The sequence below is a fragment of the Ictidomys tridecemlineatus genome, chromosome 6, assembly GCF_052094955.1.
Source record: "Ictidomys tridecemlineatus isolate mIctTri1 chromosome 6, mIctTri1.hap1, whole genome shotgun sequence".
In the NCBI taxonomy this organism is placed as follows: Eukaryota; Metazoa; Chordata; class Mammalia; order Rodentia; family Sciuridae; genus Ictidomys; species Ictidomys tridecemlineatus.
Window position 1 is genome coordinate 118,365,376 of NC_135482.1, and position 25,635 is coordinate 118,391,010.

The 25,635-nt window shown below is 37.6% G+C and overlaps 1 protein-coding gene and 2 pseudogenes across 33 annotated transcripts in view; all 3 read left to right on the forward strand.

Annotated features, from left to right (window-relative positions):
- Positions 1–25,635, forward strand: part of LOC101976208 (phospholipid-transporting ATPase IB-like) — a 267,727-nt gene that overhangs the window by 88,410 nt on the left and 153,682 nt on the right. For 25 of the 33 annotated variants that reach the window (XR_013423261.1, XR_013423265.1, XR_013423264.1 and 22 more), the window contains 4 exons: positions 9,870–10,014; positions 20,267–20,366; positions 23,456–23,554; positions 24,711–24,756. The exons of 5 other annotated variants lie outside the window; for them this stretch is intronic. Coding sequence is in view for 25 of the 28 variants with exons in the window: in XM_078015645.1 (XP_077871771.1) it covers positions 9,870–10,014; positions 20,267–20,366; positions 23,456–23,554; positions 24,711–24,756 (390 nt within the window). In the remaining 3 variants the exon portion in view is untranslated. 3 more of the 33 variants (XM_078015667.1, XM_078015666.1, XM_078015668.1) reach the window with 2 other exon arrangements.
- Positions 4,567–6,553, forward strand: LOC101971444 (GTP-binding protein 4 pseudogene; annotated as a pseudogene).
- On the forward strand, positions 7,276–9,862 carry LOC101975923 (glucose-6-phosphate exchanger SLC37A1 pseudogene; annotated as a pseudogene).

The window sequence follows — 25,635 nt, forward strand, 5'->3', positions numbered from 1 at the left end:
AGACAGGAAATAATTAAAATCAGAGCTAGAATCAATGAAATTAAAACAAAAGAAACAATTCTAAAAAGTGACCAAAAAAAAAAAAAAAAGGTACTTAGCAAGGATAGTAAAGCAGGAGACATCACAATTGACCAGATCTTAAATTATACTACAGCGCTATAGTAACAAACACATCATGGTACTGGCATCAAAACAGGCAAGAAGACCAATGGAACAGAATAGAAGACACAGAAATAAACCCACAAAAATATAGTTACCTTATACTAGACAAAGGTGCCAAAAACATACATTGGAGAAAAGATAGCGCTTTCAACAAATGGTTCTGGGAAAACTAGAAATTCATATGTATTAGAATGAAATTTAACCCCTCTCTCTCACCTTGCATAAATATCGACTCAAAGTAGATCAAAGACTTAGATTTAGACCACAAACACTGCACATACTTGAAGAAAACGTTGGCCCAGATCACCATCATTTCAGCTTAGGAACTGACTTTCTTAACAAGACTCCCAAAGCAGAAGGAGTAAAATCAATAATTAATAAATGGGATGGCATCAAACTAAAAGGAAAAACCAAAAAGAGAGCCTATAGAGTGGGATAAAATCTTCTCCTCCTGCACCTCAGGGTGTTTATTCCCAGGATATATAAAGAAATGAAAAAACTTAACACCAAAAAAAGAAAAGAAAAGAAAAGAAAATCAATAAATAGGGCAAAGAAACTGAAAAGACACTTCTCAATAGAAGAAATATGAATTGTTGACAAATATATGAAAAAATGTTCACCATCTCTAGCAATTAGAGAAATGCAAATTAAAACTACACCGAGGGGCTGAGGTTGTGGCTCAGCATTAGAGTGCTCACCTAGCATATGTGAAGGCCTGGGTTCCATGCTTAGCACCACATAAAAATGAATAAATAAAATAAAGGTATTGTGTACAACTACAACTAAAAAAAATAAAAATAAACTACACTGAAATTTCACCCAGTCTAGTCAGAAAGGCAATTATCAAGAATACCAGTAACAATATATGATGGTGAAGATGTGGGAGAAGAGGTACACTCATACATTGCTGGTGAGACTGAAAATTGGTACAACCACTCTGAATGAATGTATGGAGATTTCTCAGAAAACTTGGAATTGAAACACCATTTGACCCAGCTACCTACCTCTTGGCATTTATCCAAAGGATTTAAAATCAGCATCTTACAGTGATGTAGCAACATCAATGTTTATAGCAGCTCAATTCACAAGAGCTAAACCATGTAGCCAACCTAGGTGTCCTTCACCAGATGAATGGATAAAGGAAATGTGATTTATATATATATATATATATACATATATATATGTATATATATATATATAAAATGGAGTATCACTCAGCCATTAATAAGAATGAATTTATAAAATTTGCCTGTAAACGGATGGATCTGGAGACTATCATGCTAAATGAAATAAGTCAGTCCCCCAACACCAAAGATTGAATTTTTTTTTTTATGTGGAAGCTAATCCACAATGCGGGGGGGATAGAAACTCACCAAAGGGGAATGAAGGGAAGAATGGGGGTATAGGAAAGGGAAAATACAGTGGAATAAATCTGACATAATTTTCCTATGTGCATATATGAATACACCACAGTGAATCCCACTATTGTGTACATCCACAGAATGGAATTCTAATTAAGACATATTCCACACTTGTATAATTATACCAAAATGGATTGTAGTAGCTCATATAACTAAAAAGAACCAATAAAAAGAAAAAAAGAGATATGCAAAACCCCAAAACAATGTCATTTATTCACATAATTATTTATTTTGGAAAAATACAGCAATTTTTCAAAAAAACATTTATGTTAACATAATGGCTTTATTATTTTAAAAATAGATTAATGAAAATATTAATTTCCCCCATCAGTTATAATTTCTAACAAGGTAAATATAAATAGATATAGCCCATATAAAACAAAAGCTCTTCAATACTTTTTAAGAGAATGAAAGATTCTTGAGAACATAAAATTTGCAACCAATGACTTAGATAACAATTTGCAGTTGCAAAATTGTCAATTATTAAATTTACGTTGTTTATGAGGTTGTTTCAAGTGAGGAATTCTCCCCTCCCCCCCTTTTTTTAAACACAAAGCTGATTGTATTTTTTCCCATCTTTTTAAACTGATAAAAATTGTCCATATTCATTGTACACAACATGCTATTTTGAAATATGCATATATTGTAGAATGGCTAAATCAAGCTAATAAACACATGCATAAGCTCTTGGGTAAACTACATTGTATACTTTCTTTCTACCACTTGGAAGAAAGTATGGCAGGCCTCTTTTATCCTTCTATGCTGAGTGGAAAGAATAGAGGTACCCCAAGGCACTGGTAGCACAGCCTGTGAGAGCTTAAGTGTTGGAAGCCTGGTAATCCTGGCTCAGAAGTGCAGGCTGGAGGGGGAGGTGCAGAGCCCCCAACTGTCAGAACTTCCAGAGGCAAGCTGGCAAGGTTTTCTCTCACTCCAGGAGAACACCAGGGGCTACAGTAATCTGCTGTGTGGTAGCATTCAGGATATTCACCCTAAAAGATCACATTTCTAGTCAAAAGTGGTCTGTCCAGACTGAGCCTGGTGAGTAGTTTGTTTAAATTGGCAGCTGCTCTGCAACAGTTTATAACTGAACTTCTCAACCGACCCAGGCTCACTCCAGCAATCTGACTCCTCTTCTTTCATTCCAGGTTCTTGCCCTCAAAACCCTGTTGAGACAGGCATTCCCAAGGTGTAATCATTGTGCTATATCCTAAATGGCCATAGAAATAACAAATTGAGATTACAAATCGTCTTTACCCACTGCTTAAAAACTATTCAAGTAGTCTGAACTGTAACTGGTGGTGGCAATACAATCTGTTTGATTGTGTGTAGGTTGGGGGCGGTGGAGTAAGTAAAATTAAACAAACACTCATATTTTTACCATTCAGAGCAAACAGTCTTTAATATTTTGCTGTCAGGATTTTCTCTAACCTTTTTTTTTTTCTTTTAAAGAAACAAGTCATTGAAGGAGAGCAAAAAATCACCTTTTAACCATCATCTCCAGGCTCATTCCTCCTGTCCTTGACTCCTGCAACTTCGATTATGAATGTGTTGTGTTTGGTTTTAGATTTAAAACTACATCTATAAATCCACAAATGAGACAGAATACTGTAGACATGCTTTTAAAAGTGACTTAATAGAGGACACATCTTTCACAGCACTTAAGTTTTTGAGATCTATCATCTATATAATTTTCATCATCTATTTATTGATGATGAGTCACTGTCTCGTAGCAACATATCAGCTTATGAAGAATGTGGGTTTTATTTAACTACTCTTCTGTTGATGGGTATTTGTAACAACAGCTAAAGTTGTTGCAAAGATGTAAAACATCTTTGTTTATATCTGCTTGAACAGTCTAGGAATTTTTGAAATTTATAACTTCAAGTGGAAGTACTGAATTGTAGGGCATGTGCTATCCAAATTTGCTCGCTCTAAAATGCCTGTCAATTTTTACTCCTGCTTGTACTATGTCTGTTTCTACTTCCCCAAGTCCTTGCCAATCTTTGACTTTGTCATGTTCTTTAATTTTTAGCTTCAGCCTGACTGAATTTGAACATATTTACATATAATTATGGACCACTTCTCTTTTTCTGTTCTAAATCAATTGCCTATTCATATCTTTTGCTGATGTTTAAATTTTTTTTTTTAGTGGATAACCATTATCAGTATTCTGCACTAAAAATATATTCTAGAAGTACATGACTTACTTTAAAATTTTATTTTACTATTTTAGTGCACAGAAGTGTCTTCATTTTAATGAAGTCAGATTGATGTTTTATTTTATGGTTTGTAGTTTTTGAACCTTCTTGAAAAAATATTTCCTATATTTTGACATACAGATCTCACTATTTTGTTTTCAATATTTAAGCTCTTGCTTTTTGTCTTCAGAACTTTGACCTATTTGGAATGTATTTTTGTGAGTAGTGTTTTCCAAATTTTTCCATAGTGCTAACTCATTATTCCAGCATCATTTGCAGAATGACACATTCTTTTCCTATTATTTTGAAATGCCACTCATGGCTTACCTGATCTAGGTAGATATACTGCATATTTCTTGCTTTCCCTTGGTTTATTTTTCTGTCCCTCAGCACTGTTTAATATCTCATAATATTTTTTATTGTGGTAAAATCTATAAAAAATTTCCATTTTACATTTTTAAGTCTACAGTTCATTGACATTAAGCCCATTCACGAATGTAACTGCCATCACTGTCTACTGCAAGAACTTTTTCATCATCTCAAAACTCTGTGCCCTTGTGGGGAAGAAGGATGCTTTTGGGCCCCCAGCACTCTGAACACCAGACAAGTGAAAGGGTTGTGGAACCTCTGAGCTTGGAGGTGCTGCCTGCGGAGTGTGAGTGGCGCGTGAGCCTCCCCGGTGAGGTCCAGGCCCTGTGCCAGAACAGATGGGGACCTGACCAAGAGGCATGCTGGCCCTGTGGCTTCCAGGTGGTGTCGCTGGAGACAGAGCCTGAGCCAGGATCCATGACCATCATAAGATGATGAAAATAACAATGATCCTCCTCGTGCAACCCGCCGCCAGCATGGCGCACGACGACTTGGAGAAGATTACGGTGGTGCCGTCCGCCAAGGACTTTATCGACCTGACATCATCGAAGACTCAACGGAAGACTCCAACAGTGATTCATAAACATTACCAAATTCATCGCATTAGACATTCTTATAGGAGAAAAGTCAAATTTACTCAGCAGAATTACCATGGCAGACTCTCACAGATTGTAACAGATTTTCCCAAATTGGATGATATCCATCCATTTTGTGCTGATTTGATGCATATTCTGTATGACAAGGATCATTACCAGTTGGCTCTAGGACAGATTAATATTGCTAAAAGTTCAGTGGGCAATGTTGCTGAAGATCATGTCCGGCTTATGAAGTCCGGCGATTCTCTCTACCGCTGTCAGCAGCTGAAGCGTGCTGCCCTCGGGCGAATGTGCACCGTTATCCAGTGGCAGAGGCACAGTTTGGAATATCTGGAACAAGGGCGTCAGCATTTATCCCGCTTGCCAACCCCTGACCCAAATGCAAGCACTCTGCTTTTATGTGGGTACCCAAATGTGGGGAAATCCAGCTTCATTAATAAGGTGACGAGAGCAGATGTGGATGTTCAGCCCGATGCATTTACCACCAAGTCTCTGTTTGTTGGGCACATGGATTATAAGTATCTGCGTTGGCAGGTTGTAGATACCCCAGGGATTTTGGATCATCCTTTGGAGGATCGGAACACCATCGAAATGCAGGCTCTCACGGCCCGGGCGCACCTTCGAACCGCGGTTCTGTATGTGATGGACTTGACTGAACAGTGTGGACACGGGCTGAAAGAGCAATTAGAACTTTCCCAGAATATCAGACCTCTCTTTATCAATAAGCCTCTCATAATTGCAGCCAACAAATGTGATGTGAAACGAATAGCTGAACTTTCTGAAGATGATCAGAAAATATTTGTAGACTTGCAAGCTGAAGGATTCCCTGTAATAGAGACCAGTACCCTGACTGAGGAAGGTGTTATTAAAGTTAAAACAGAGGCTTGTGACAGGCTTTTGGCACACCGAGTGGAAACAAAAATGAAAGGAAACAAAGTGAATGATGTGCTGAACAGGTTGCATTTAGCTGTGCCTAACAAGAGAGATGATAAGGAGAGGCCCCCTTCCATCCCAGAAGGAGTAGTGGCACACAAGAGGAGAATGGAAATTGGGGAGCCCAAGAAGAAAAGGGAACGGGATCTTGAGCGGGAAATGGGAGATGATTATATTTTGGATCTTCAAAAATACTGGGATTTAATGAATTCGTCTGAAAAATATGATAAGATACCAGAGATCTGGGAAGGCCATAATGTAGCTGATTATATTGACCCTGCCATCATGAAGAAATGGGAAGAGTTAGGAAAAGAAGAAGAGCTAAGAACAGCTGCGGGGGAGTATGATAGTGAATCTGAAAGTGAAGTTGAGGAAATGATGGAAATCAGACAGCTAGCAAAACAAATTAGAGAAAAAAAAAAAAAAGAAGCTGAAAATCCTACAATCAAAGGAAAAGGATACACAGGGACCCAGGATGCCTGGAACTGCTAAGAAGCTTCAGCTGACAGTTTTGGAAAATGAGATGCGTAGTCTTGGTGTTGACCTGGATGATAAAGACCGTGCCCACTATGCAGTCCAGGCAAGAAAATCTCGGAGTGTCACTAGGAAGAGAAAGCGGGAAGAATCTGTTCCTCCCTCTTCTGTAGCCCAGAGTGGGAGCTGCCCTCGACCTCCACGTGATGTTTCTGGTCTTCGGGATGTCAAGATGGTGGAGAAAACCAAGACTATGATGAAGAATGCTCAGAAGAAGATGAATCACTTGGGGAAGAAAGGGGAGGCAGACAGACATGTGTTTGATATGAAGCCCAAGCACTTACTCTCTGGAAAGAGGAAAGCTGGTAAAAAGGACAGGAGATAACATCCTTTTCAGTTGACATGGTTGCCTAGAGTGTTACTGTTTGATTCTTGGTTTGGTTTCATGAAATTGGAATCATGATCTAGTAACTGAAAAGACAGTGGAAGTAACTAAAGTTCTTTCTTTCTTTCCTGAAAACTGGATAACCATATATAGGTGTGGGAAATTTTGATCACTTCATGATACTATAATTTTGAGTAGATGGTATTTCTGCATTTAACCGAGTGTTTGCTTCAGAGTCACCATGTAAGCTTCAGATGTCAAGTTTTCAACAACAAAATCACAAAGAAACAAAGTACGGCCTAATAAAGTAAAAACTTGACAAAGCCATCCCTTGTAGCTGACTTAATAGATAATAGACTTTCAACAAACTGCTAGGGAAGATTTGCAGAAGTAGAAGTATTGGTGTTACTTGGTTGTTTTGATGGAGAAAACACTTTTGCAAGAGGGAGATTTGGATCATCACACCTCAAGAGCCCTTTTTGTGAAGAAGCACTCTACTTGTTGGGCGTAGACAGAGGCTACCAGCCCTCCCCTGCAGGATAGGAGGCATATCCACTTATAAGTGTGTTAGAACCCTATGTTTAAAATTCTCTCTTAAATTATTTTCTAGTCTTTTTGTACAATATATCATTGTAATCTGTCTTCAACTATTTTATCCAAAATAAACCTTCAGAAGGAAAAAAATAACAATCATCCATAATAAGATGAAGCATCTTATTTTATGACTGAAGTTCCATGTAAATGGCTCAACTCCTCCCTGGCATCCGCTTCATTGTCTCCTCTAGGGATCTGGGCTACAGAATCTTCATTGTCATTTTGACTGTTTTTACCCCCAGTGTATGAAAGTTTTCACTCATCTTGAAAGTGAGTCAGCATAGTTAAGGGTGCTGCTAGGGAAGAGGCAGATTCAGTGGCCCAACCAAGAGCATCATGCAGTTCCCTTTGCCATGGCCGGCCCCCATTGGAGAAGAACTATCAGCAGTTGCCTGGCGCCTTGGATTAATCCCCCTTGTGTGCTGATGCTGTTGGGATGTACCTGAGCAGCATAATCGGGGAACTGCCTGTTGATTAGGTATTATCTGATGTTTGAGATGCTGGCCAGGCCCTTAACCACCCTGTTTGTATTGGGGTATTTCTACCATATCCATAGTTGTGGATTTTATGTGGTAAACTCAGATCATTCATCCACTGGTGCAGACCACCAGGCTCCTCACTTGCCTCCGCAGCAGGCCTGGAAAAGGAAGGTGAGCTCATGGAATGCCCACACCTAGGCGGGCAATATTCTGGACTCCCTGATTGCTGGCCACTGGGTGTTCCTGTGCTGGGACCTGTCTTTCATTGTGCCTGGGGCCATCATGGCAGCCATGGGAATAGTGTGCTTTCTACTTCTCATCCAACATCTGAAAGACATCAGATGCTCCTCCTCCCTGTCCACACTTTCAAAAGGCTATGAGAATCTAACAAACAGAGGTGGACTCTAGAAGCCAACCTTACACAGTGAAAGGAACAGGCTCCCGGACCCAGAGATGCAGTGCTTACTACTGTCCTAGGGGAAGAGTCCCATATGCCCAGGTTATGTGGTGGTTTTCCCTGGTGACAGCAGCAACTTCCTGGCCCTCATCAGCTTCACTTGGGCCTTTGAGAATCCCTGGTTTGGGAGTTCTCTCTGTGCTGTTGGCCGAGCAGGTCAGCTTCACTTTCCTCTTTTGCCTTCCATCGTACATCACCAGCGCAGATCACCTTAATGTCAAAAAAGCAGGAGAGCTCTCCATTTTGTTCAATGTGGCCAGGATCTCCACTCTATCATCAGCAAGAGGGGCCTAGAAGACACTGTAGCCATGGTGTTTAGCAGGGGCCTGGGCAGGGGGGGGGCTGAAGGTACTAATCACCACCATCCTCTCTGCTGACCTGGGGACTCCTAAGCGTCTGAAAGGGAACTCTCATGCAGTCTCTGGGTCTGTAGGAGCTGCCCAGAGCCCTCTGCTGGTAGGAGTCATCTCTCTCTCTCTGAGAGGAGCAATCTGTCCTATGGACTGATGTTTGCATATGCTTGTGCCTTGCTGTTCCTGATCTGCTTCATATATAAGAAGCTGAGCTGTCCAGGGCTGGTGGTGGGGGACCAAGCTCTTCTGTTCTGTGGAGGCAGCAGCTGAGCCCATCCTTCACAAACTGTCTATTTAAACAGATATGGAACTCAGGATAGCAGTGGCAGGTCCAGGGAACTGCTGAGTGCCTTAACTGAGCCAATGGACAGATGGTCTAGCCTGCCCAAGCTTGCAGATGTGAGTCCATCCAGGTACTCAAATATGGTGTGTGACAGCCACTTAGGATGATCCTGCTTCTCTAGATTTTTGCTTCTGAATAAATCTTGGCTTGATGGTAGATACTATCTTGACTATTCAAGGATTTTAAAAATGTTTAAAACATAGCATTTAAAGTCATTTCAATAGAAAGATTGGTCCTAATGCTCACTCATGATCTAAAGTTTTGTTTTCTACCAGACTCGTTTCATTCATCTCTTGGTAAGATATTTGATTTCTTACCTGTAGCTTGAAAGTTTGTGGTACAGTCTCAGTGTGGCTTTTATATTCACTCTCCCTCCAATTTCTGTAAGAACTTCAATGGTTTCCTGATTAAGAATTTTTTTTCATTATTAAAAGTTAATAACTTTACTAACAGGGGCCTTAGCATTGATTGTTTTGAATCCCATTTTCCTGAGTTACATTGTTCTCATAAAAATGTCTTCTTTTAATGAAAAATTTATTCTACCATGTCTTTGAATTTTTTTGTTTGTTTCTTCTTCAAGGACAACAAACATGCACCGATTGGATATCCTTTGTCCTACACCTGTAATTGTTCTCCAATCTTCTTTGCTCTTTTCATATCATCTTACTTAGTTTTCTATAGTCTATGCAACACATTCCTCTTTTTATCTGTCTACTATTTGAGTTGCATCTTATGTGGTTTTCCTTTTCTTGAAGTATTTGTATTGTTCATTTCTTTTCATAGCTCTTTCAGATCATTTAAAAAGCCTTTCTCCAGTTTTATTATCAACTTAAAAATGAGTCTTTTGAGCTCTCATTTAATAATGCCAACACTTCCTATATTTAATTTCTTTTAAAGGAAATGTCTTTCCTTATTATTTTTTTAGCTGCTTTGTAATTTGTTTTGAAGTGTGAAAGCAATTTCCTTTGTCCTTTGTCTCTCATATTTTGGGCAAAGAGCTGTATTACTTTTTCATAGATCCTGTGCTTAAAGATTACAGAACTGAAGGCATGAGTGTATCTGCCTTGACATTTCTGCATTATGTCCTTGTTTCTTCTTGCTGCAGGATCTACTCATTTTTCCTTGGGTAATCAGAAGGTGGAGAAAAGGATGGGCTGCCAACAATCTCTGCAAAGCTCAGAAGTGTTAAAAGTCCGAACCATTTACATCAATGACCCCCTTAAGAATACTTTCTGCACAAATAGCATCAGGTGAGAAGAGTCTATGTGCCTTGGAGGGGAGAAGGGTGGAAGAAAATGTGAGTTTCCTTCCAAAATGCAATACTTTGTATAAATCAAATCATGTGATTCTTTTTATCTGGTTACAGTGTTTTTTTCCAAACCTTGAAAAAACTAAATTCTCACATTCACTTTGAAACAAGGATTTGCTCTGGGCTCCCCTCTGAATGGCCTGTGCTAGCACTGGTTCCCCATCACAGCTCTTACCATGCAGATCACTGCCAGCTGATAGTGCTCTTTAGCAATAGTTTTAAATGTGAGGCAAAGTGCTATCAGAAGAACCCTCCTAGATCTGCTGGACTCCCCACCAATACCTTGTACTTTTCATTGAGAATCACCAGGCCTCTATTTCAGGAGGAATTTGATGAGTTTCATATTTACTTCAGAGGCAGAATTAGATGAAAACTTGAAAGGAAACTACTTTTTTGTTTGTTTGTTTCTTTTTAAGGATTGAATCCAGGGCCTCACACATGCTAGGCAAATGCTCTATCACTGAGCTCCTTCTTGAGCCAATGGAAACCACTTTTCGAGTGATTTCCCCCTCTCTTTTTTTAACCAGGAACTAGGGTCAGGTGTTGGATATACTAACTTAATAATCTTTAAGGTTTTGGGTTATGAACTAATCATATAGCTTAAAAATCTGTCGTTGACATGGCAAGAAAAGGGATATATCCATGGGGGCCCCAAATGAGGGCACATCAGGGATACTAAGAGGTAGGGGACACTGAGGTGCATTTTGCTCAGGGGACTCTACCTAGTTCTATTGACCTGGTGTTTCAGTTGTAACACTCAGTTGTGGAAGAGGAGTGATCTCGGTCCATGCATGGTGGACTAAAGAATTAAAGACCCTGTCTTTGTAAAATCAGGACACCAGAGGGCTACACCCTAAATGAGGAGAGAATAAAAATTAAAATCTGTCTTGCAAAAAGAGACATAGTGAGAAAACACGCTCCTTTAAAATTGGCCCCGTTTAGGAAAACTCTATATATTTTAAAATGGTGTCATGTTGCTAGTATCCCAAGGAATAAGGCAGAAACACAGATGAACCATATCTGGAGGAGTATTCATTGGTATGGGCCTGAAAAAATTCCCAGAGATCAAGTTTGATCAAATATGAGCTAAAAAGCTAACAACGCATGAAAAAGCAAGGTCTCACTAGTGAGAGGAAACATAAAGAATGAAACAAATAGACACTATAAAGACTTCAAGTAGTAGAAGTATCGTGTACAGACTATAAAATTAGAATGTTTTCTACGAAACACAATAGCATAATATGATTAAAGGAATAAAGAGAATGTTGAAAGTATAAAGACTACTTTAAAAAAGACCTGAGTAGATCTAGAAAAGAAACAAATAGAACCTAGAAATAAAAATATGATAATCTATTTTGAAAAAATCTCAGTGAATGAGGTAAAAAGAGGAAGTGGGGAGATACAACCAAAAGTAGACTTAATATATACTATTAAATATATAGGAGAAAATGCTCCTGATATAGATATGATACTCTTGCAATAGAGAAAGATGAAGAATTGGAAAATATTAAGGACTAGTTCAGACACATACATGGCAGAGTTAGCAGCACTAGTCTGTGTTAGAGTTCCAAAATGAGAGTTTAAGGGAATGATATAGACATTATTTTTCATTATTCAAAGAAATCATGGTCCAAGTTTCCCAGAACAAATGAGAGAGATGAATCCTAAAATTCAGGAACAAAAATCTCAAGACAATAAATGAAAAGAAATTCATTTCTAATTACATGTCATACAGAACATGTGAAGGCTCCAGTGTCAACCTGTGTATAAATATAAATAAAGCTTAAGTTTCTTCTTTCAGATTAGAACATTCAAATGAAATGTTTAGTATCTTTTTCCTGTGAATTATTTGCAGCAGCACATTGTATGACAACTACTGTAGCTATCTTCATATTATTTTTCCCAGAGGAGATAATCAACCCATTTGATAGTAGATGAAACCAAAGCAGGAAAACAGTATATCATTTGTTTTGGGGCACCAAGCCATTTATGTAGTGGCAAGGTCAGATTAAAATGCAAGAGGGATCTCACATGATTAGAACAGAAGAAACACAAAGAAGTGGGTATGTTGAGAGGTGAAGGGATGGATGTGGCTTGGGTATCAAAGATGGTGATGCAAATTCAGACGTCTAAATAGTTATTCTTATGACTTACCTTGCTTAAATTTATTTAGGGAATTTGCCAATATGTTCATTTTTAGATATTAAAAACTTCTGGTTACATATATGAAAAAAATAGTTTAATAAAAGTTATCCATAAATTTTTTCTGAATTTATTTTACAGATGAAATTGCATGATGTATGGGATTTGTTTCAAAGTAATGCAAGGGAGAAGTGAGGAAGTGGGGGCATGAACAAAACAAAATTGGCCACAAGTTGATACTTGCTAAAGCTGGGATATAAATATGGGGATTCATTGCCTGGTCTCTCCATCTTTGTGCATATTTAAAAGTCTCCACAATAAAAAGTAATTTAAAAATTAACTGATTGGTAAAGTTTCTTTTTAGCTTAAATCAATGTAATATGGGATGTAAATATTATAATCAGGGATGAAACAAACTTTCATGATTTAAAAAGGTTTTTTTTTTTTTTGCTAGATGGACAGCATGCCTTTATTTTATTTGTTTCATTTTTATGTGGTGCAAAGGATCAAACCCAGTGCCTCACACATGCTAGGCAAGTGCTCTGCCACTGAGCTACAGCCCCAGCCCTATGATTTTTTTATACCTTTATTTTGTTTATTTATTTTTATGTGGTGCAAAGGATCAAACCCAGGGCTTCACACATGCTAGGCAAGCGCTCTATCACTGAGCTACAACCCCAGTCCCTCATGATTTTTTTTTCAAATTAATATTTTTTAAAATTTTAATTTGTTACATATGACAGCAGAATGCATTATAATTCATATTACACATATAGGGCACAATTTTTCATATCTCTGGTTGTACACAAAGTAGAGTCACATGATTCTTGTCTTCATACAATATATTTAGGGTATTGATGTCCATCTCATTTCACTGACCTTCCTGCCCCTTCCCTACCCCTTCCTCTCCTTTGTCCTATCTAGAGTTCATCTAATCCACCCATGTCCTACCCCCATACCAACCACATTATGAATCAGCATTCTTAAATCAGAGAAAACATTCAGCATTTGTTTTTGGGGGATTGGCTAACTTCACTTAGCATTATCTTCTCCATTGCATTTACCTGCAAATGCCATGATCTTATTCTCTTTTATTGCTGAGTAATATTCCATTGTGAATATATCCACATTTTTTAATCCATTCATCTACTGAAGGGCATCTAGGTTGGTTCCACAGCTTAGCTATTGTGAATTGTGCTGCTTTAAGCATTGATGTGGCTGTGTCCCTTTGGTATGCTCTTTTTAAGTCCTTTGTGTAGAGACCGAGGAGAGGGATAGCTGGGTCAAATAATGGTTCCATTCCCAATTTTCCAAGGAATCTCCATACTGCTTTCCATATTGGCTGTACCAATTTGCAGTCCCACCAACAATGTATGAATGTGCCTTTTCATCCACATCCTCGCCAACACTTATTGTTGTTTGTCTTCATAATAGCTGCTATTCTGACTGTAGTGAGATGATATCTTAGAGTAGTTTTGATTTGCATTTCTCTAATTGCTAGAAATGTTGAATATGTATTTTCATGTATTTGTTGATTGATTGTATATCTTCTGAGAAGTGCCTGTTGAGTTCCCTGGGCTATTTATTGACTGGGTTATTTATTTTTTTAGTGTTAAGACTTTTGAGTACTTTATATACCTTAAAGATTAGTGGTCTGATGTGCATGTGGTAAAAATTTGTTCCCAAATTGGAGCTCTCTATTCATCTCACTGATGATGTTTTATTTTTCTTTTGCTGAGAAGAAGTTTTTTAGTTTAAATCCATCCCATTTATTGATTCTTGATATTAGTTCTTGCGCTATAGGAGTCTTATTAAGGAAGTTGGGGCCTAATCCGACATGATGGAGATTTGGGCCTGATTTTTCTTCCAGGAGTGTCTGTGGCTTAATTCCTGGGTCCTTGATCCACTTTGAGTTGAGTTTTGGCATGGTGAGAGATAGGGGTTTAATTTCATTTTGTTGCATATGTATTTCCAGTTTTCCCAGCACCATTGGTTGAAGAGGCTATCTTTTCTCCAATGTACATTTTTGGCGCCTTTGTCTAATATAAGATAAATGTAATTTTGTGGGTTAGTCTCTGTGTCCTCTATTCTGTACCATTGGTCTATAGATCTATTTTGGTGCCAACATCATGCTGTTTTTGTTACTATTGCTCTGTACTATAGTCTAAGGTCTGGTATAGTGATGCCACCTACTTCACTCTTGATAAGGATTTCTTTGACTATTCTGAGTCTCTTATTTTTCCAGATGAATTTCATGATTGCTTTTTCTATTTCTATGAGGAATATAATTGGGATTTTCATTGGAATTACATTAAATCTGTGTAGATTTTTTGGTAATATGGTCATTTTGACAAAATTGATTCTGCCTATCCAAAAACAAGATAGATGTTTCTATCTTTAAGATCTTCTTTAATTTCTTTCTTTAGGGTTCTGTAGTTTTCATTGTAGAGGTCTTTCACCTCTTTCATTAAGTTGATTCCCAAATATTTTATTTATTTTTTTGAGGCTATTGTAAATGGGTAGTTTTCCTCTTTTCCCTCTCAGAGGGTTTGTCACTTACACACAGAAATGCCTTTGATTTATGGGTGTTGATTTTATATCCTGCTACTTTACTGAATTCATTTACTAGTTCTAGAAGTTTTCTGGTGGAATTTTTTGAGTCTTCAAGGTACAGAATCATATCATCAGCAAATAGTGCCAATTTGAGTTCTTCTTTTCCTATGTGTATCCCTTTAATTTCTTTCATCTGTCTAATTGCTCTGGCCAGTGTTTCAAGAACTGTTAAATAGAAGTGGCGAAAGAGGGCATTCCTGTCTTGTTCCAGTTTTTATAGGGAATACTTTCAATTTTTCTCCATTATGAATGATGTTGGCCTGGGGATTAGCATAGATAGCATTTACAATGTTGAGATATGTTCCTGCTATCCCTAGTTTTTCTAGTGTTTTGAACATGAAGGGGTACTGTATTTTGTCAAATGCTCTTTCTGCATCTATTGAGATGATTATATGATTCTCATCTTTAAGTCTATTGATGTGATTTCCGTATGCTGAACCAACCTTGTATCCATGGGATGAACCCCACTTGATTGTGGTGCACTTTTTAATGTGTTTTTGTATGCAACTTGCCAGAAATTTATCGAGAATTTTTACATCTATATTCATTAGGGATATTGGTCTGAAGTTTTCTTTCTTAAATGTGTCTTTGCCTGGTTTTGGAATCACGATGATCTTGGTCTCATAGAATGAGTTTGGAAGTGCTCCCTCCTTTGCTGTTTCCTGAAATAAATTGAAGAATATTGGTATTAGTTCTTCTTCAAAGGTCTTGTATAACTTGGCTGTGTATTCATCCAGTCCTGGGCTTTTCTTAGTTGGTAGAGTTCTGATGGCATCTTCTGTTTTATTGCTTGGCATTGATCTGTTTAAGTTGTGTTTATCATCCTGTTCAATTTGGGTAAATCATATGACTACAGAAATCTGTTGATGCCTTTGATATTTTCTATTTTATTGTAAAACAAGTTTTCAAAATGATTTCTAATTATCTTCTGTATTTCTGTAGTGTCTGTTGTGATATTTCCTTTTTTATCACATATGTAAGTAGTTTGAGTTTTCCCTCTCTTTTTGTTCATTAGCATGGCTAAGGGTTTGTCAATTTTATTATTTTTTCAGAGAACCAACGTTTTGTTTTGTCAATTTTTTTTGTTTCAATTTCATTTATTTTAGCTCTGATTTTAATTATTTCCTGTCTTCTACTATTTTTTTGTGTTGATTTGTTCTTCTTTTTCTAGGGCTTTGAGATGTTATTTTAGGTCATTTATTTGTTGACTTTTTTCTTCTTTTAAGGAATGAATTCCATGCAATGAACTTTCCTCTTAGAACTGCCTTCATAGTATCCTAGTGATTTTGATATGTTGTCTCTATTTTCTCATTCTCATTCACCTCTAAGAATTTTAAAATTTCCTCCTTGATGTCTTTTGCAACCCATTGTTTATTTAGTAGCATATTATTTAGTCTCCAGTTGTTGGAGTAGCTTTTATTTATTATTTTATTATTGATTTCTAATTTCATTCCATTATGACCTGATAGAATGCAGGGTAGTATCTCTACTTTTTTATATTTGCTAAGAGTTGCTTTGTGGCATAATATATGATCTATTCTAGAGAAGGATCCATATGCTGCTGAGAAGAAAGCAAATTCTCTCATTGATGGATGAAATAGTCTATATATGTCAGTTAAGTCTAAGTTATTAATTATATTATTGAGTTCCATAGTTTCTTTGTTCAGCTTTTGTTTGGAAGATCTATCCAGTGGCGAAAGTGTTGTGTTAAAGTCACCCCAAATTATTTGTTGTTGTCTATTTGACTCTTGAACTTGAGAAGAGTTTGTTTGATAAATGTAGATGCTCCATTGTTTGGAGCATATATATTTATTATTGTTATATCTTGTTGATGAATGGTTCCCTTAAGCAGTGTGAAATATCCTTCTTTATCCCTTTTGATTAACTTTGGCTTGAAATCTACTTTATTTATGAGGATGGACACCCCTGCTTGCTTCTGCAATTGATGTGAGTGGTATGCTTTTTCCCAACCTTTTACCTTCAGTCTGTGGATGTCTTTTCCTATGTGATGAGTCTCTTGGAGGCAGCATATTGTTGGGTCTTTTTTTTTTAAAGTCTAATCTTCCAATATTTTGATTGGTGAGTTTAGGGCATTAGCATTCAGGATTATTATTGAGACATGATTTATATTTCATGATTTGTTTATTTTTAGTATTTAACTTGACTTGGTTTTCCCTCTGATTAGTTTTCCCTTTAGTGTAATAATCTCTTTGCTGATTTTCATTTTTGTTTTTCAATTCCATTTCATAGAATATTTTGCTGAGGATGTTCTTAGTGCAGGCTTTCTAGTTGGAAATTCTTTTAACTTTTGTTTATTGTAGAAGGTTTTTATTTCATCATCAAATCTAGAGCTTAATTTTGCTAGATACAAGATTCTTGGTTGGGATTCATTTTGTTTCATAGCTTGTTATATGTTGTTCCAGGATCTCCTGGCTTTGAGGGTCTGGGTTGAAAAATCTGCTGAGATACGAAATGGTCTCCACCTATATGTGATCTGATTCCTCTCTCTTGTGGCCTTTAAGATTCTATCCTTATCTATTAGGCATAATGTGCCTTGGTGTAGATCTGTTGTAATTTTGTAAATTTGGTGTCCTGTAAGCCTCTTGTATTTGATTTTCTAATTCATTCTTCATGTTTGGGAAATTTTCTGATATTATTTCAATGAAGAGATTGTGCATTCCTTTGGTTTGAAGCTCTGTGCCTTCCTCTATCCCAGTAACTCTTAGATTTGGTCTTTTGATGCTATCCCATAATTCTTGGATGTTCTGCTCATGGTTTCTTACCATCTTTACTGTGTGGTCAACTTTATTTTCCAGATTGTATACTTTATTTTTGTTATCTGATGTTCTGTCTTCCAAGTGGTCTAGTCTGTTGCTGAGCATTCTATTGAGTTTTAAATTTGGTTTATTGTTTCCTTCATTTCAAGGATTTCTGATTTTTTTTTTAGAATCTCTCTTTCTTGCAGTAATCTTTTGCTACCTGTATTTGCTCCTTTATCTCTTTGTTGTTATGATCAATGGATGCCTGTGTTTGCTCTCTATCTCTTTGTTGGACTGATCAATTTTTGCCTATAGTTACTCATTTAGGTCATTCTTTAATTCACAGACATTTTAATTATGAACCTTCTGAACTCCTTTTCTGACATCTCATCAACTTCTCTATCCATGGGTTCTGTTATTGTAGTATACTGGTTTGTATACTATGATATATATATATATTCCTCCCTTGTTTTATCATGTTGTCTATGTGATTTCCTTTCTTGAAGTATGGATATGAAGTATTACAGTTTCTACCCTATAATCTTGTAGTATCTGTGCAGATTATCTGTACCTCACCTTGGTGTTCAGCTTCTAGACCCTACCCATGTCCCAGGAAGGATGTTACTGCAACTATAGGTGGTGGAAGCAATAGCAGGAGGTAACTGGAGGTGGCAGTGGAGGTGCCACAAGATGGATGCAACATCTTTCAGAGATGGGGCTGAAAGGGTGGGTCTTACTGGCTTTGGGATGCCTTCTCCAAGATGCAGCTGCTTCTAGGCCCTGTTTTTGTCCCAAGGTAGAGGCTACTATGTGGGGAAGACTATGGGGATGCTGCAGTGTCTCAAGATGAAAGTGGGTTAGACCTGGGCTCCCAGGTGGTGGTGTGTGGAGGGCGGATCCAGGCCTACACTGGGCCCTGGATTCCTGGCAGGTCAGGGAGGTGGTCCTGGGCCAAGCCTGAGCTCCAGTGGATGTCTTCCAGTGGCGGGGTGAGCTCAGGCCTACCCTAGGCCCGAGCTCCCACGCAGGTCAGTGAGGAGGGTCTCTTAGCTCTTCATTTCCAAAAAATGTTTCTGTTGGTTTGTATTACAACTTTCATGGGCTTTAATCTTATTTTGTTTAATTTTATCTCAAATTAATATTTGGTTTTACCAAAATAGTGGATTTATTTTTTAAGTTAAACATAGTGTGAGCTGTTGGACTTTGGTGAGAAGTAGGATTCTTCCTAGGAAGAGGTATTCTCTTTTCTGAGGAAAAATATGCCTCAATGGATAGGTCTTATTTTGACAGTAGTTCTGTCCTGATGCAATCAATGTTCTGCATTGTTTCATGAGATGATCAATCAAATGCAACCGTAAGAGGAGGCATAAAAGAGACTCAGGATACAGTTTATTGTACGCACATGTCTTAGGAGGTCTCCACATGCCATGCAGGATCACAAGAGAAGTAATAGGTTTTGGCCTGGACGCAGAACATAGGCCACTTCCCATTTCCCCAAGTATTCCCCCTCCTACTCTCATCAGCCCTAGGTAATTCTTTTTATGTTAGCTTTAAATCTTTAATCTGGATGGACTTTCTTTTGGAGTAAGGAATGAGGTAGAGACCCATCCTGATTTTCCATTTGGCTGACCAGTCATTTTATCCCCAACTAATTTGTGATGCTTTTCTTTTGTTATACACAATCTTCTCTATGACATTTCCATTGGTGCAAATGGATTTAGATATATTTTAAGGATGAAATATTAGAGAAGGAAGGGAGAAAAACTGATGGCTCTCCTTTCTCCTACAAGGTAGAGGTTGATTAGGAGTTTTGTCATAGTATTATAGGCCATTAGAAAATATAGAGCATCTTCTGCCCAAGACACATTAAAGGTTTTATTGAACTCAGACACACACACACACACACACACACACACACACACACGCATACACACATACACACCTATACACACACATACATACACACCTATACACACACATACATACACAATACATGGAGTAAGTTTTGCATATCATTTTAGCATGTATTTATTTCTAACTTATTTAGCATGTTTATTTGTTACTGTTTGTCTTGCTCCATCAGAAGGTAAGCAGGGATATTTATGTTTTTCATGATGTATCTCAAACAGAAGAGCATCTGACACACAATAATTACTCAATAAATATTTTACAGTTAATAAATGAATCATTGATATAAATCGGTGAAATCAACATGGTGCTGTTCATCTTTTCCTTTTAATGTATTTAGACATCATGATACTCCCTGGTTTTTGATCCTTGGTTTACCATATTTCTTATATTAATGGCACTTAGTTCCTAAAATGGGGGAAATCATTCTTCCTTTATTCAGAGATTATTTTCAGGTAACCGTGAAAACTCTCAAAAAAGGCAAAATAGGGACTGTGGTTACAGCTCAGTGGTAGAGTGCTTGCCTGGTATGTATGTGGCACTCTGTTCAATCCTCTGTTCAATCCACATAAACATAAATAAATAAATGTACAAAAATTACAATAGCATTAAATGAAAGGCAAAATACCTTTAGAAAAAGGCCAGTGTTTTATACACATATTTTGGGTTTAACCCACTTTTGATTTATAAGCAGTTTTTCAGTTTTCTATTAATGTTTTCGGGGTTTAGAATATCTGCTGATAATGACATTTTTTTTCTTTTCACCTACAGCACAACTAAGTACAGCAAGTGGTCATTTCTCCCTCGATATTTGTATCTGCAGTTTAGCAAAGCTGCTAATGCATTTTTTTTGTTCATTACCATATTGCAGGTAATATTTTTGTACATGTTATTAAACTAAGATTCTTAAGACATCTAAGAAAACCCTTGTAAAAGTTCATTTAGCTGAAATAAAGGTTTCCATAGACAATAAACTGAAATACTGTAAGAAGAGAATTTGTATTACAATGTTTAAGTCATTCAGTGAGACACTGAAACTCAATTTTTGGGCTAAAAAACACATGGATGCAACTTTCATCGTGTATGCCTCCTTTATAATGGAATAATTTATTCATATTTTGAAAGGAACAATTGAAAGGAAACCAAACAATAATTTTAAATAGCATCTGTTCAAAAGAGTTAAATTCAAAGTTTTCCACAATCTGGTTCATTCCTGTTTACTTATGAAGCCCACAATCAAAATAATCTCTTCATAATTTTCTGGTTTTTTTTCTATTTCCAGACTTTGACCCTTAGTGTTAGAGGAGGAGAAATCTGATATTAAGTCTGTAGCCTTTGGGCACAGGACATAGCAAAACATAAAAAACCTGGAAGCTTTGGTTGCATTTCAGGAGGAAAATCACTGTATTAGTCAACTTTGCATTACTACAGTGAAGTATCTGAAGCAACTGACTTTAGAAAATAGGCATTATTATTGCTGTGGGTATATACATGACTGCATGACCAATGTAATTCTGCAACCTATACACTCAGAAAAATGAGAAATTATATCCCATCTGATTCAAACGTATGATATGTCAAGATCATTGTACTGTCATGTGTAACTAATAAAAACGAATTTAAAAAAAGAAAGAGAAACTGTTTACTTAGCTCACAGTTTGGAGGTTCAAAGTTCAAGGTGAGCCCTGTTGGTTTGGCTTCTGCTGAGGGTAATGGATAGCAATGGAGGGAGTGAACATCAGAGAGAGTGGCAACATATCAAACTGGAGGAGAGAGAGAGGGTGGGGGGAGAGGATGAAGGCGGTCCCATAATTCCCATAATACCTTTTAAGGCAAGCTTTAATGATTTAAGGACCTCCCACTTGACATCACCTTTTCAAGCATCTCCCAATTCTGCTATTCTGAGGACAAAGCCTTCACCTAGGAACATTTAGGTGACACACATTCAAACCACAGTGATTAGGAACCAAAGAGACAAGGAGAAGAGTAGAATTTTCACTGTGAAGAATTTTGTTTTGAATTGTAAAACATGTAAATGCGTTACCTGTTAAAAATAAATAAAATACAAATTGAAAGTGTTAAATTTTTTTTCTGAGTGTATAGAATATTCCAGAAAGAATAAAAATTTGATTTTTGGCACATAGGATTGATGAAGTAGAAAAGACACTAAAGACATTAGCCAAGGCCAAGTTATCAAAAGGTTAAGGGAACAAGACAGGGTGGAGTCTTAGGCAAAATGCCCCACTTGGAGCTGAACCTCAGAAGAGGGAGAGATTAGAGAAATATTGCAAAGGCAAAATCAACTCAGACCTCAAGCAATCCAAAGTTTCTTCCTTTTCTTCCTCTATTGCTCAAACTTTACTAGTCAATTTTTCATCTCTGTGACCAAATTACCTGACAAGAACAACTTAGACGAGGAGAAGTTTATTTTGAGTTCATGGTATCAGAGGTTTTAGTTCATGGTCAGCTGACTCTCTTGCTCTGGGTCTGAGGTGAGGTGGAAAATCATGGTGCAAAGACATGGGAGAGGAAAGCTGCTCAGCTCCTGGCAGCCTGGAAGGAAGGAGGGAGAGAGAGAGAGAGAGAAGGAGGGATGGAGAGAGAAAGAGAGACACATACATGGCAGGAACAGACATAGTCCAAGGCCAAACCCTAAGTGACCTACTTCCTCCAGTTATGTTCTCCCTGCCTATAGTTATCACTCAGTAGTCCACTCAGCTACCACTGGATTAATCCAGAAAGTGGATTAGTGCACTGATAAGATCAGAACCCTAATCATTGCCTAAAATCCCTGCTTCTGAACTTGGCTGTATTGGGGATCACATGCATTTTCTGGGGAACACCCCAGATCCAAACCAAAACAAATTCCTTTTAAAGTTGTTATAAGAACTTTCAGGAGTTCAAAATAGATTCTGTATTGCTAAGTGTCAAAGAAATGATAAGCAAGAAAGAAATAATAAGGCATAAGAGGGAGTACACATAGACCCAAACCTGGATATACAGGCCTAAGAACTTGTCTAAATCTAGAATGCTAAGGGGTCATACCCAGTACTTTACCTGCATCCTTTGGAAAACCACCACACCCTCATTTTTCATTGCATCATTGATCATTGTTTAAATAATGGGGGTATCCCTGGAGCACAGACAGCAATTGATTTGTATGTAGGTAGTGTCACTCTCCCACTCCAAAATTTTTCTCCTCTGCCTCAGAAATAATGTTCAGTTAAAGTAGCCAAACCATCTGATTCTGTTTTGAAAAATGCTATTTTAAGGTAACATTTAGGTTTTGAATGATTTCTTTGGAAACATAGGAGTATCCTATGAAGAAAGTGACATACTGAGATGTTAATCAGTTGCTCTAAAGACTCCATAGGGTAACAGTGTCACACTCAAGGGAGGGTTTGGATATGCTATGAATTTTCTTCCTTCCCCTTTTATTTAACATGATGCGTTAGTTTTCTGCCATGGTGACAAAAAATACCTGAGAAAGTCAACTTAAAGGAAGAAAGATTTATTTTGTATCATGATTTCAGAGGTTTTTATATAAGTTTGGCTGGCTCCCTTGCTTTTGACCTGAGATAAAGCAGAACATCATTGTAGTGGGAGCATGTGGTTGAGAAGGCTGGTCACCTTATGGATGCCAAGAAGGAAGGAGGGAGGGAGAGACAGGAGAGAGGAGAGAGCAGAGAGGGAGGAGAGAAGATGGAAGAGAGAGGAGGAGAGAAAGAAGAAAAAAGAAAAAAGACAAGGGGAGAGTATAGAAGAGAGGAGAGGAGAGGAAAGGAAGAGGAGGAGGAGGAGGAGGAGGAGGAGGAGGAGGAGGAAGGAGAATAAGAAAGGGGAAGGGGAAGAAGGATCCAAACTATAAAATTTGTCTACTGTATTTATGTCCTGGGTCATATGACTGGTCAAGATACAGAAAGCATTTATCAAATTAATGTTATTCTGATTGTTTTGCAGCAAATTCCAGGTGTTTCTCCAATAGGACAATATACCACTCTTTTGCCTTTGCTGGTTATTCTTGCAATTTCAGGCATCAAAGAGGTTGTAGAAGATTATGTAAGTTTTCTGTTAGATAATGAAATACCCTCAAAACTCTGCCCTGACTCTTAAGGTATTCTTTGCTGCTCCAATTCTTTTTTCCTCCTCCTCCTCTTCCCCTCCCCCTCCTCTTCTTCCTCCTCTCCTCTTCCCCTTTATTTCTTCTTTCTCCTTTTCCTTTTTTCTCCTCTTTCTCTTCTTCTTTCCAGACGTGATTCTTTGAAATCTACCGTTGGTGTGAAGAGTAAAGTAAGATTTTGAGGGTTTAAATTTAAGATAATAAACTTTTTGGTTGTGTCTTTGAGGAACTAATAGCACCTAGGAGTTGTCATGAGAAGAATTATGACAGTATCTTTGGAGATATAATCCCATTGAAGGCAAAAGTCTTAAAAGCTAAAAGAGATGTGTGCATGAATTGTGCGGAGTCTTTATTTAGCTTTGTCACAGTAGATTGTTTAATATTGTTTTTTTCTGCTTGCTCTTTTACTCTGACTGGTCTCCTTCTTTTACTCTTACAATCCTAATGTTTGTTTCCCCAAATTACTGGCCATTATTATTCACAGGTCTCTGCCTGATTCCTATCCTCCTATGAAGATATGCCATCAGCAAAATCTGTCCTTTGGTTCTTTTGCTTGGTGTTTGATATAAAGAATTGTTCATGCTTAATCAGAAGGCCTACGTTAAGTTGAGGAGAGAGAGAGAGAGAGAGAGAGAGAGAGAGAGAGAGAGAGAGAGAGAGAGAAACAATCCAGCATTGTAAATTACATATTTAACCCAATATAGTCATTATAAGCTATATATTAATGTGCTAGCATTCCTAGCAGTACTTACTTTGTACAAGGTACATGGAGGAGTAAGTCTGTGTGTTTGTGTTGTGTGTGTATGTCTGTGGGGGGGTACTCACTTGAGGCACATACAGGCTCTGCTGCATCAGCGAGAGGCAGATATGGGTTGTCCACATACTTAACCACTTTGCTATACTCCCTTCCATTAGCCACATCACAGCTTAGGGAATCATGAAAGGGCAAAATGAAATTGAAATCAATTACAGCCAAAGAAGATTTTACAATTAGGTTAGCTGCCTTTATTCTTTCTTAAAACTACTATGTCTTCTACTATGAGTTGCATTTTTCATTTTGAACTTTACATGTAACAATTTTTTCCCCCATAACAGAAACGGTATATGGCAGACAAAGTAGTTAACTCAAAGACCACTTCAGGTAAGTGTGATTGTTAATTTCATTTGTTAATTTGATTGGATTACAGAATGCTGATGAGGTTAATATTTAATAAGGTAGAATGAATAAAGAATACTGCTCTCCATAATAAAATGGGCTGAAGACCTGAATAAAACCAAAAGGTTGACCATCTCCTGAGTAAGAGGGAATTCTTTCTATCTGATTGACTTTAAAACAGAACATCAGCTTTTTCCTGCTTTTACATTGAAACTGAAAGGTTGGTTCTTCCTGGTCTCAAGTATGCTGGTTTTTAGACTGGAATTACACCAGATACTCTCCTGAATCTCTGGAGACCTTGTTAAGTCACCCTGCTGATCTTGGATCTGTGAATTCTGCTTGTTTCTCTCTCTCTGTCTCTCTCTCTCTCTCTGTCTCTCTCTCTCTCTCTCTCTCTCTCTCTCTCTCTCTCACACACACACACACACACACACACACACACACACAGACACAAACATGTCTTCGTACATGTACTTTGGATAATGATGTCCATCACATTCCACCAGCATTGCTAAATCCCTGCCCCCTTCTTTTCCCTCTCTCCCTTCTGCCCTATCTAGAATTCATCTATTCCTCCCATGGTCTCTCTCCCTACCCCACTATGAGTTAGCCTCCTTATATCAGAGAAAACATTCACCATTTGTTTTTTTGGGGGGAGGGGGATTGGCTAACTTCCCTTAGAATTATCTTCTCCAACTCCATCCATTTACCTGAAAATGCCATGATTTTATTATCTTTTATTGCTGAGTAATATTCCATTGTGTATATATGCAACATTTTTTAATCCATTCATCTACTGAAGGGCATCTAGGTTGGTTCCACAGTTTAGCTATTGTGAATTGTGCTGCTATAAACATTGATGTG